This window comes from Equus przewalskii, chromosome 21, assembly GCF_037783145.1.
Source record: "Equus przewalskii isolate Varuska chromosome 21, EquPr2, whole genome shotgun sequence".
Classification (NCBI taxonomy): domain Eukaryota; kingdom Metazoa; phylum Chordata; class Mammalia; order Perissodactyla; family Equidae; genus Equus; species Equus przewalskii.
In genome coordinates, this window is record NC_091851.1 from 28,286,623 (window position 1) to 28,299,028 (window position 12,406).

Below are 12,406 nucleotides of genomic sequence, written 5' to 3' on the forward strand. Positions count from 1 at the left end.
GGGTCGTTTCCCAGGCAGACAGTGGTTTCGTTTCTCGCCAGCGCCCCCACCCCCACTGAGCCAGCTCCCTGCCTGGGATGTGGGTCACTGTAGTCAGTCTGCTGCTTGGCTGACTTCCCCTCAACCCGCAGGGCTGGGCGGGGGCAGGGCCAGAGGAAGGGGGACTTCCCCCAGAACCTTGCTCCCTGTTCCCTGGCCTTTGGCCCCCGCGGTGTTGGTGGGGGTGGGGACACTGGCGTGATCCCGCTCCACCGGCAGTGCTGCCCACTAGCTGGTAGCTCTGCAGACGAAAACCGAAAGGAGCTTCCAGTGGGGTCCAGCGAGGCCACTTCTGTCCCGAGAAACGATTCCATGTGGCCACAGGGCACGTGATCAAGGGTGTTCATTGCGACACCCATCCTGTGATGAGCCCCTGGGACGACCTCAGGTCTGTGGGCGGGGGGGGGGGGGGGGGCGGGGGGAGGGGGCAGATAAACGGATCATTCACATGGGCAAGATATGGGGCACTCCCAGCTCTTCAAAAGACCGAGCAGCTGTATGCAGACCGGGATGGAAAGATGCGCAAGACTCAGCGTAGAGGGAAAAAGCAAACCAAGTCGTGGGCTGATGCATTATACTATGGGGTCCTTTTGTGTTCAAGAGACAGAGAGACCCATTAATACAGCGATGTCTCCAGCACATACCCTCAAATCTAAGGGGTCGAGCCCCCAAGACGGCTGATAATGGCGTTCCCCAAGGAGGGCAGTCAAGGGGAGCTGTTTCTCTGTAGTGCCTGAAGCTTTTATAAAGAGGATGTTCTCATGTCTTACTGTTATAATTAGAAATAAAAACCAAAGTATGTAAAACAGAAAATAAAAAACCTTTCTGCTCAAATATGTTATAAAATGCCCCAAAATGGAAAAGAAAAAATAAAGCAGTGGTCCAGTAAGAAGCTGGTCGTCTGACGCTGGAGAGGCCAGAATTTCTGCCCTGGGCCCAGGCTCTGAGGAGGGACAGCCCAGTCGCTGGCTGGGGCCCACTCATGAGGCCTCTCTCTCTGCCTTGCTGTGTAGGAGCAGGAAGGAAACAGTCAGATGGGGAAACTGAGGCCCCTGCCTCCTCCCTCCTGCTCTAGACAGCCTCAGCTCCTTCTCTGCCTCCGGTTTTGTCCAGGTTGTCCACTTACTTACTGAAGGAGCTGCTAAAAGACACTCAAGCTCTCTGAGCCTCAGTTTCCTGTCTGTGAATAAGGATGCTGACATCTCCCCCTTGGGATTGTTGAGAGGAATAAAAGAGAGCGTGTAAGGAGGCACTTAAGTCACCAAACTGCACCTGCCTACCTCTCCTGGCTGCCCCCGCCTCCACCTCCCTCAGTTTCCCCTTCCCAAGTCAGTCTGGTGAGATTTAAACAGAGCCCCACGAAACAGAGCCAGGCACGGAGCCGCGGCCCTGGGCATCCGCTTGGCATCCTGTTCCTGAACAGGGCTTCTGAACCTGGGCCACCGCTGTGCCCAGCCACAGTGCCATGGGAACACAGGGCCTCAGACATGGGCAGGATCCCTTGGCAGCTGTGTGCACTTGGGCAGGTCGTTTTGCTCTGGTGAGCCTGTCTCCTCAGCTGTAAATGAGAATAATAAGAACGCTCACACCACAAGGGTTTTGGGAGGCTGGAGCACGGAGTGGGCCTCACTCAATCCGCTTTGACGTCTCTTCTGCCCCCTTCCCCACCCTCAGTGGCCCCCATGATGTGTCTATGGCCCTGCCCATCTCCCTGCTCTGCCCATGGACAGAGTGTGGCTCACCTGGGCACCAGGGGTTGAAGAGCAGGGTGAAATGGCCCAGCACGAAGCTGGAGCCCTCATAGCCAGTGGAGGCCTCCAGGCTGAGGCGGTACAGGCCGATGGGGGCGTTGGCTGGGGTGCTGAGCTGCAGCGAGAGGGCGCTGTCCTGCTGGTCCACCACCAAGGCCGTCCAGGCACCCTCGTCCACAGCGTCGGACAGCGGGAAGCGGGCCTTGGTCCCTGCCTCCTCACTGGGGGCTGGGCCTGCGGAGGGAGAAAGCAGGGCCATGAGCCACGGGTGGTGACGGGCGTGGGAGGGCGGAGCACACGCCTAGGGTCCCATGGACCTAGGTTCAAGGCCCAGTTCTGCCACAAACCATTGAGGGAACTTTAGCAAGAGGTGTCATCTCCCTGAGCCTTGGTTTCCTCATCTGTAAAGCGGGGTCTGACCCCAGCCCTGCAGGGTAGTTTTGGGGAATGCACGAAAAGCTGCGGGCACACGGCAGGTCCTCAACTTCCTGGGAGATTCCTCCTGGGAGAGGGGACAGTGCAGCCTGGGGCAGGGTCTCCGTTACACTGCTCTGGGCTGGCATGACTTTGGACAAGACCATCCCTTTCTCTGGACTCAGTTTGCCCATCTGTAGCATGGATAGGAATTAGGCAAGATGCTGCCCAAGGGAATGTCTTTTACCTACTAGATCCTTTACCTGCTAGCGTCCTGCTTTCCCTTTCAGGAAAAGAAGGCTTGACTCTGAGTAGGATGTGACCTTGGTCCTCTGATGTCCCTTCAGGGGCCTGTCTGAGAGCCCCTTGCTGCCGGCTAGCAGAGGGTGCTGGCCGATACAGTTCTACGTGTTTGTCTCCCCAGGGCCCCTCCACATCTCGGCCTCTGTGTCTCCACGCGCAGCTCCGAAGAGCTGGTCATAACCATCCATCACCTCCCAATGTGGTGAAGTGCCTGTCCCTTCCTGCTTCCCCTGAGACCCCTGGTACAGGAGGGAGAACTGAGGCTCAGAGAGGAGGGGTCTCCAAGGGTATCCCGGGGTCTGCGGCCAAGTCGGCGCCTGAGCCCAGGTCTCTAGGCTCTGGGCTGTCCCCCATGGTGACGCTCACTCCCAGAGGACGCTCCCTGGGGGTCTCCAGGCTCGGCGAGGCAGATGGCCCGCCTTGACTGACTGCTTTTGCAGGGGGAGGGGAGGGGAGGGGAGGGCCCGGCCCAGGCAGGCAGGGCTGAGTTACGGGGAGGGCCGGGGGGCTGGCCACCCTTTCTGGACTTGGGTGTTGGAGAGAAGAAACAGAACCTTCCTTGCCTGCTTGGACAGCTGCCCAGGAGGGTTTATTTTTATTCTTCCATCTCCCTCCCTGCAGCTCTGCCCACCTCCTGCTGACAGTGTGGGGGCCTGCGCACCAAGGGGCTCCCTCCCAGCACCCAGCCCCTTGCTTCCCCTGGCCGGCCCCACCCACACCCAGGCCCAAATATAACCATGAACTAACAGGCATGACACAGGCCTCCGGGCCCTGTCTGGGTGCCAGGAGCCAGCTGTAAGCCTTTAAACAACCCCTGTCTTCCACAGTTGGCGTCTGGGGGAGGGGTCGGGCAGTGTGGGGGCCCAAGAGCCAGCCTGGGTCTGCGTCCCCTGCTCAGACCCCAAGCACTGTGTGACCTGGGCTAAGTCACCAGGCCTCTCTGATCTGCAATTTTCTCATCAAAGAAAAAAATAGGCTTAGACCATATGCCTGAGAAGGTCTGATTCAAGGTCTCAAACTGGCTCTGTGACCTTGGACAGGCTATTTAGCTTCTCTGTGCCTCAGTTTCCTCATCTGTAAAACGGGGCCAATTGCAGTACCTTCTCATGAGGTCATTGTGAGGCTTAAAGAAGATGGGGCGCATCAAGCACGTTGCAAGGTGCCTGGCACATAATAGATGCTTAGTAAACAGTAAGTATTGTTTATCAGTGTCCCCACCCGCTCCTGAGGCCGTTAGAGGCGTCAGTAAGAGAGTTCATAGAAAGCACTGAAAACGGTGACCAGCACATAGTAATTATGGAGTCAATGTGAGCCGTCCTGTCATCAAAACGGACCATTACAAGTCAGAATTCTCAGGCCAAATAACAGACTTTGAAGACTGGAATGGAATGTGGAAATTGTCTAGTTCAGTTGAATCACCTCTCAGGTATGGGAACTGAGGTGGAGGGGGTGAAGTTGGGGTGTCCACATGTCCCTGTTCACCTGGGACAGTCCCAGGCTATAACTGTGGTCCCAGCGTAGTTCTTAATGGCACCCCTTTCATTCTCAGAAATGTCCCTTTTTGGACGATCAATGATCTGGTCACCATGGTAACGGCCTGGGCCAGGTCCCGTAGCTGCTGTCACTGTTGAAATACCACCCTGGGGACAGGACAGGGAACACTGTTTCCCTTTTTCTCTGTCCCAGGGCAACGGTGCAGACACACACGCACACACACGTGCACGCCCCCCTTTCTTGTGAGGGGCTCTGTCGGGTGGGAGGCAGACGGGCTGCCCCGGCCCCACTGCTGCTGTGGAAGCTTTGAAACTTCCTTGGCTATGGTTCCAGACAGTAATCTTTGAGGGGCCAAAGACACCACAGGGACCCCTCTGGACCTAAATGACCCTGGAGACCCGAGGGGGCCTGGCCACTACCCCAGACCACGGTGGCAGGGGCCAGGGCAGGATGCATAAGGGGAGCCTGGCAGAGGAAACCCTTCTCTTAGCTTCATAAGGGTCCCTTTCACTCCTTCAGGCTGACTTCACACCCACCCCACTCACCCTCCAAGCCCTGGACCCCTCCTTGGAGGGAGGCAGAGCTTCATCCCCAGAAATAAGACAGCGTTCGTCTACTGTGCTCTGTGCCCGTGACCGAGCCGTTGGGTCCCGCACAGTCTGGGTGAAGCACACAGCATCTGGGCACGCGTGGGGTCAGGCCACGCACTCCATTCACTGTGCCACCCCGGCCAGCCCCCTCCTCTCTCCCGACCTCGGTTGCCCTGAAGAGGTCGGACAGGCTGACCACAAGCCAAAATGTTCCGACACAAGAGCACGGTCCCCAGGCCAGGCCCGGGGCTGGCTGCTGGCCTTGAGGTGGGGGCCGAGCTTCCTGGTATTGTCCCTCGGGCTTCCTCAGCCCCCGGGAGGGTCTCGGCTGCTCCACCGAGGAAGCCGTGTGCACCCAGAGATACAGTGCCCTCTGTGGCTGCCCGGGGGCAGTGGAAGTGACCAGGGCAGGGCGGGGCTGGTTTGAGATAAGTCGGTGGGAGACTGGAAAACACAGATTAGCTGCTGGGGTGGGAAGGTCAGTTGCCCCACCAACCCTGAACTTGGGGCCCTTAATTACCCAATGACAGGCTGCGTCCACAAATGGAGAAGGAGAGAAAGGAAACACCTAAAGAGCGGGAGGACAAACATGATGGTGGGAAATCGCAGGCTGCCGGAGCGGGTAGGTCACTACCACTCCACGCCACAGAGGATCACGTGAGGCTGGGCCGGCTCTTGCGGGGAAGAGCAAAATCTATCTGCTGCGGGGTCACAGCAACGAAAAGCCTCAACTCTGGGGTCATGGTTTAAACCTTGCTTTGTCCCTAACTCACTGTGTGACTTGGGCAAGTAACTTGCCCTTTCTGAGCCTCAGTGTTCCCATCCGTCAAGTGGGGGTTCACAATGCTTCCGAGATGGGAGGACTGAGGATGAGCATGCATCCAGTCGGTGCTCCAAAGTGTTGAGATTTTCATCACCCCAAGCCTGACTCTTCTCAGGGTGCCATACACAGCCCTTACCAGTCGTGTACGCCAAGCTTCCACTTTACAGGGGGGAAACTGAGGCTAGAAAGATCAGAGACTTGCTGGAGGCCACTCTGGTCTGTTAGGAAGGGCCCCAAGGGTGCTGGGTACGTGTGTGGGTGTCCCTGGGCAGTGGGTGTCCCAGAAGGGGAGGGTAGGAGAAGAAAGGCATGGAGGGGTGTCTGGGTCAGCCTGCAGGCGCTGTGATAAGCCTTATCAAACGGCCTCCCAGGTAAATGCAGGCCGCAGCCCGCTTGCTGCTCTCTGTGCCCCCGGAGATCTCAGACAGAGCCGGCCTTTCCCACCCCTGGGCCACAGTCCCAGTCAGGCGGCTCCTTGCTGGCGACCTCCAGGGCTTGGGTCCCACCAGAAGCCAAACCAACCAGTTTGACATTCAAGGCCACTTTTCCAGGAATGGTGTAGAAAGAAGATTGGGTGCTGGGCATCCGGGGGTGGGTGACTGGGTCTCAACATCCCTTCACCCATGGAGCGAGACCAGCAACAGTCGCTAACATCTGCAGGGGACTCCTCCATGTCAGGCCCCTCTCATTTAACAACCTCCCAGAGTCCTTTTCACTCCGTGAGTGCTTTCCACATGATGAAGCTCAGACTCAGAAAGGCTAAGCAACATGCACCGGGTCACACAGCAGGTAATCCACCCAGTCGGCACCAGAATCCGGGTCTGTCTGTCCAGCCCTTGAGCCTGAGATAGCCTCCCGAGGCTTGGAGAAGAAACAAACAGAACACAAAACTGCCCACCCAGAGGGCTGGAGCCAGCTGGGTTCTCTCCACCGCCAGACACGATTTGGGCCTGATCCCAGAGGCCTGGTCACGTTGTGTGGATTTGGGGAAGTGGCTGTCGATAAGAGTTGGAAAGTTGTTTTGATATGGGAAACAGCAAGCGAGGTCTTGATGGACCCGCTGACCCCCAACCCTGGTGATCGCAGGTTTTCAGGAACCCTGGCGTCCAGGAGCACAGACTTGATTAAAGGCTGCGTGACCTGGGGCCTCAGTTTCCTCATCTGTAAAATTTGGTTAGTGACTGCTGGGAATTTCACAGGGAGCAAAGAGGAACGGAGTCGCCTGTCCCGTTGTCCGTCAGGAGACGGTGATACCACAGGACAGGGCAGGTCAGGGTGGACGGGGGGAGGTACTCACCCGTCACAACACTGAAGGTGAGGCTGTCCACACTGGCCTCGTAGTTTCGGCCCTCGAAGTGCAACGTCACCCGGAAGGGCTGGCCGCGCCGCACCACCAGCCTCTCCCGGCACAGGTCGGCCGTGTAGTGGTCACGGCCATTGGCCTCCAGCTCCAGGTCACATCTCCCCAGAATCAGATCTACAGAGAGAACAGGAGGGCATGAGCCGTGGCGGCATTCCTCAGCCAGCTGTGACCCCCGGACACACACCTGCGCTCCCGGGATGTGGGGGCCCTCAGGCCCTTCCAGGGAGCCAGCCCTCTCTAGACAATGGCTGTCAGCCCGTCCCCTCCCAACCCCCCACCCACCCCATCCCCCAGAGGCGGGCTGGGGCCGAATCTCCCTAACTCTTAATCAGAAAGTTGTGCCCACTGTGGCTTGTTGGGAGAAGCCTCTGTCACCTCCCAGCTGTGTGACCTCAGGCAACTCAGCTGTCCCCGGCCTCAGTTTCCCCATCTGCCCACAGCTGGGGACAGCAGGACCCATCTCACAGGGCTGTTGTGAGCCACTTAGCATGGCGCCCGGCGCGTAACAAATTCTTACTAAACACAAGCTATCCAGCCCTGGTGGCCTAAGGTTAATATCCGGCACTCTCACCACCACAGCCCGGGTTCGTTTCTGGTCAGGGAACCACACCACCCGTCTGTGGGTTGTCACACTGTGGCAGCTGCGTGTTGCTGTGATGCGGAAAGCTCTGCCACCGCTATATCAAATACCAGCAGGGTCACACATGGTGGACAGGTCTCAGCGGAGCTTCCAGACTAAGAAGGAGGACCTGGCACCCACTTCTGAAAAGACTGGCCATGAAAACCCTGAGACCAGCAGCGGAGCGTTATCTGATAGAGCACCAGAAGGTGAGAGGGCGGCCCACAAAGCCCGGGTGGGGCCCCGCTCTGCTGTCCGCGGGGCCCCAGGAGTCGCAGTGAACTCCATGGCACCAACGACAAGAACACGAGATCTTCTATCGCTACTGGAGACATCTTTCGGCAAAAGCAGGGGCGGGATTCGGCATGGGTTAGTGACACAGGCTTTGCCTTTCGGGTTCACTTTTCAATTTACAGGAAATACACAGGACTGAAGAACATCTTAAAGGCGGAATCAGGATGCAATCGGCAAAATTCATGCTCTGGGAAACTATAAGCAAAGGCTCTGGTTTCTCTAACAAATAAGTTACAAGAAAAAAAACGAAAAAAAAAAAGTTGGAGGGAGAACGCATAGATTAAGAGGAACTGAAGAGATGTTCCGAGCCATCGTGTTGTGTGGGCCTTATTTGGATCTCGATTTTAAAAAACTATTTAAAAATATTTATTACACATATAAGACAACTGGAAATTTGAACACTGATGGAATAATGGTGATATTAGGGGATTTTTGCTAATTTGTTTATGTCTAAAAAAGAGTCCTTATCCTTTCGAGATATGTATTGAAATATTTACAGATGAAATAACGATGTGATGTCTGGAATTTGCTTCCAAATAATGGGAGGGGGAGACAGGGTGTACAGGAGGCAGGAGTATCTATAGCCTGGAGGTCGTTGGGACCGAGTGATGAGAACATAGGCGTTTATTATTCTGGTCTCTCTATTTTTACGTAGGTTCAAAATTCTCTATAATAAAAGGTTCTAAAAATGACAGGGGTTTGGGAGTCTTCCGGACCTGCTTTTCAGTTCTGCTGTGCTGCTGTGTGATTCTGGACTAGTGTCTCTCCCTCTCTGTGCCTCCTTCTCTGAAGCCTCAGGGCTGCTGTGAGGTCTAGGAGAGGCTATGGGGACACCCTGTCCCTAGGGCCTAGCCCAGGGCAAAAGCTTGATATGTGACAGTTCTACTCATAGCTTCAGAGGGAGCCGAAGACCAGGGAAGGGGTGGGGTGATGGGCGGGTGGGGGTCTGAAGGAAGCACAAACCTCACAAACCTTGGCGAGCTCAAGCTCCAGGTTAGGAAGATGGTAGGGTGTGGGGAGGGGGCAAGACAGACTCAGGGTTGTGGGGCCCTTGGAGAGGATGTGGTCCAACTGAGGCCCGGGGAGGGGGGATTTGCCCAAAGTCGCCCAGCAAGTCGACCCTTCCTCTGGGACATGGCCCCAGGTCTCCTGCCTCCTGCCACGGAATACCCCAAAAGTGAGGTGCAAATGCCCACTGACCGCAGAGGCTTCTGCGTGGATCGTCTTCACTCACGGAGCACTGTCGCTGTCTCCGTTTTGTAGAGGAGACACTGTGCGGCCCTGGGGTGTGACCCAGGGCTGTAGATACTGGTACCCGCCTGGCAGGCCCTCAGGGTTTGATCTCCACCCCTCCCCCATCCTCCCCCGCCCCCTCCCTCCCACGTCCATGTTGTTCTCAGCCTGGGAGGAGAGAGGGGGGAGGTGACCGCTGCAAGCACAGCAGGAGAGACCTCCGCTGGCCACGAGGAAGAGCTTCCTGTTGGGGTGAAAAAATATCGCTTTTGGAAACTTCTACTCCAGTGTGTTTAAGCAGGACAGAGGCCACCCCTGACCGCTGGGAGACCTTTGAGAGACGGTCAGTGCCTGGTCTGGGGCAGGTGGGGCACTTTCTCAGGCTGTTGTCTGAAGAAGCACTTCCAGAAACCACGCCCGACTCCAAAGGTGCAGGAACTTGGGGTCTAGACTCATGGGATTTCCCTGCACTGAGAAAGGGCCGGGGGCCTTCCAGGCCAGCAGGACCCCTGGAGGAAGTGGTCGCAATGACACTGGGGCAGGGGGCTCATCATAACTGGCATCTCCAGGGTCCCCCAGCCCCACTGAACCCCACCCATGGGGACAGGAGTGGGAAACTGCACTGGGGACAAGTGGCCACCAAGGTGACCATCACAGCCAGTCCTGAGCTGGTTTTCGATCCCATGTGTGGGGAGCTGGGTCCCAGAGAGGGACAAAGGTGGCCCGAGATCACACAGCGGGTCAGGCGGGTTCTGGTCCCCCTGCTTGTCCCTGCTCCACTTGTCCCGTCTCCTGCCCCACATCCCTGGCCCCACGTCTCCTTCCTGGGGGTGCAGTGGTGCAGAGGCCATCTCCAGATGGACTCGACCTGGGAGTCGGCAAGGACACTGGGTCCAGCAGCATTAGTGCAGGACCTGCTCCATTGGAGGACTCCCTCCCCTGGGACAGGAGCGCTGTCTCTGTGTGTGTGTCTGTGTGTGTGTGTCTGTGTGTCCGTGTATCTAGGAGCACAGGTAGGCAATTAATTGAGCCCCTTCGCCACGCCTCGCAGCCCTCACAGCTATACCAGGGGCTGGCATTATTGTCCATGTTTTACAGGAAAGGAAACTGAGACTCAGCAGGTGGCCAAGGACTAGGGTTGCAGAACTCGAGGGCTGGAAAGGACCTGCGAGAACACGCCTGCTCTCAGCCCGCTTCCCCAGAGGATGCTGGAACTTCCTCTCTGGCCCCCGGGGCAACGAGTCAGCCAGGCTTGGCTGGCCCACGACCAGGGACAGCACGCACACCTCCTCCCGGCTGGCAGGGAATAACTAAAGCGGAGTGTTCTGAGGCCGGGCCAGCGCCCTCTGCACAGCCTCGTGCCACCTGGCACACAGCAGGGACCCAGCCCCCGCTAGCTGAGGGCAGGTGACAATGGCCCACTGGCACCGTAATTTACAACACTCCTTCCATTGCCTCATCTGGTCCAGGGAGGCAAGGGTTAATACTATGCCCTGGGCATGGGGAAACTGAGGCCCCAGGCTGAGCCAGGACCCGGGGCCAGGCCCCTCTCATCCAGCCCAGCCCTCCTGTTGCTCTCCAAATCCGGGACTTGGGGACTGAGCCCCAGTGGGGTCCTGACCCTCCATTGCACCCGTGGGACCACTGAGACCAGGGAGGGATGGCCAGGTGTGGGGCCCTGAGTGGCGGCTGTGCCCATCCTGAGACTTACCCTGGGCCATGGTGGGAGGTGGCAGTGGCTCCTCTGACTGTTGGCAGGACCCTCCAAGTGCAGACCCCCAGCGGCAGGCACTGCGGAGGCCGAGAGCAGTGTGAACTTATAGCCCGCTTTGGGAGGGCGGGGGCGGGGCCGTGCGGGGAGGCGGGGACCTGGTGAGGCCACCACTGCCCAGTCGGGCCCACGCGTTAGCGCTCAGCCAGCCCACTGGGGCGCACCCGGGGGCAGGAGCCCGGGGGAGGGAGGGAGCCGCAGCCGGGCGAGGGCGCCCCCTGGGGGAATGGGCAGAGCGCAGGACTGGGACACACAATTAGAACAGGACACACAGACACACCTGGACACACAGATCAGACCTTGGGGAACAGAGAAACCTGGACACAGAAATACACACACGCAGAGACAGACACACAGGTGCACCAGGACACATAGCACACCTGGATACAAAGACACGGACCCATAGTCAGGTCAGACCCGGGGTCAAGAAGACGCATACACACTCAGATACAGCTACACACAGAGCAGACACAGACACACAATCAGAGACAGGAATGTGGACACACAGAGACACAGATGCACTCTGACAGATACAGCAGATAAACTGGGACGCAAAGGCACAGTGACGTGGACACAAAATCAGATTAAATCACAGAGACATTCCAGGACAGAGACACAGCCAGACACACACGGACAGGTACCCCCCAAGAACCACATACAAATAAGCGGGTGTCCAGATGTACCCAGATCACAGACACACACAGAAGGACCTCGCAGACACCAACACGTCATCGGACGTGGACACAAAATCAGACTGGGGCACCTATGGACACACGAAAATGCAGCTTCTCTGAGATGGGCACACACACAGATATGACCCAGGTACAGACATACAGACATACCTCCAAAGACACAGCAACACCTCTTCCTATAGCAAAACCAAGATAATCTGCCTATCGCTTCTGTCCCTCCGTCCATCGAATCATCCGTCCGTCCATCCGTCCACTCACCACCCCACACACCTACCCATCCATCTATCCACGGACCACCCGCCCCCTTCCCTGATGATCCTTGCAGGCCCACTGTGTGCCAGAAGGGAACAAAGCCAACCTTCCAGGGACTCAGCCTCTGACCCCTCAAACCCAGCACCCTGGGGGGCCCACTGCCATCCTGGTCCCTCTGGTCTCCCGGCCTCCTATGCTTCTTACCCACCATGAGGCCCAAGTAGGGCAGGTCCCTGGAGAGACAGGTGCCCGTGGGCCCCCCCCAGCCCTTTTTCCAAAATAAATTCCACGTCTATTGACGGATTTGAGCTGCAAGACTGGCCCTGTTTCCATTCCTGTGTGACACAGCACAGGGAATGGACGTTTGTCCCTGGGTCAGCGGGCCCCGCCTGGGGTCTTAGGGAACGAACCCATGTCGTGGTCTTGGACCCCACTGACCTGCCAGGTACCCCGTGGGTGAGCCTGTAAGTGCCCCATTTTGCAGTTATTCTGCAGAAACTGCTCCCGGCGGCTGGCGGGAGCCCAGGGGAAGGAGCAGGGTGAGTGAACGTGGCTGGAGAAGCCAGGGGTGGAGTTCCCACTCTGACCTGGACCAGCCATCTGGTCCTGGCCGTGGACAGGTATTTTGGCTCTCCAGGCCTCAGTTTCCCCCTCTGTCAAATGGGGGCAAGAATTCCTCCCTCACAGGCGTGGAGTAAGACTCAACCCAAATGACTCAGGTCAAGTTCCCGGTATGCAGGGAGCAGTGGGTAACTAGGGTCCCTGAGC

The 12,406-nt window shown here is 57.6% G+C and overlaps 1 protein-coding gene across 1 annotated transcript in view; it reads right to left on the reverse strand.

The window, feature by feature from the left end:
• Window positions 1-10,869, reverse strand: part of TGM2 (transglutaminase 2) — a 32,759-nt gene extending 21,890 nt beyond the window's left edge. Inside the window, exons 1-3 of the mRNA XM_070589190.1 lie at window positions 10,635-10,869; window positions 6,712-6,891; window positions 1,782-2,024 (exon numbers count right to left, since the gene is read on the reverse strand). Of these exons, the coding sequence (XP_070445291.1) occupies window positions 1,782-2,024; window positions 6,712-6,891; window positions 10,635-10,644 (433 nt within the window). The 5' untranslated portion in view covers window positions 10,645-10,869. The remainder of the gene's footprint in view (window positions 1-1,781; window positions 2,025-6,711; window positions 6,892-10,634) is intronic.
• Between the last annotated feature and the right edge of the window lie 1,537 nt (window positions 10,870-12,406).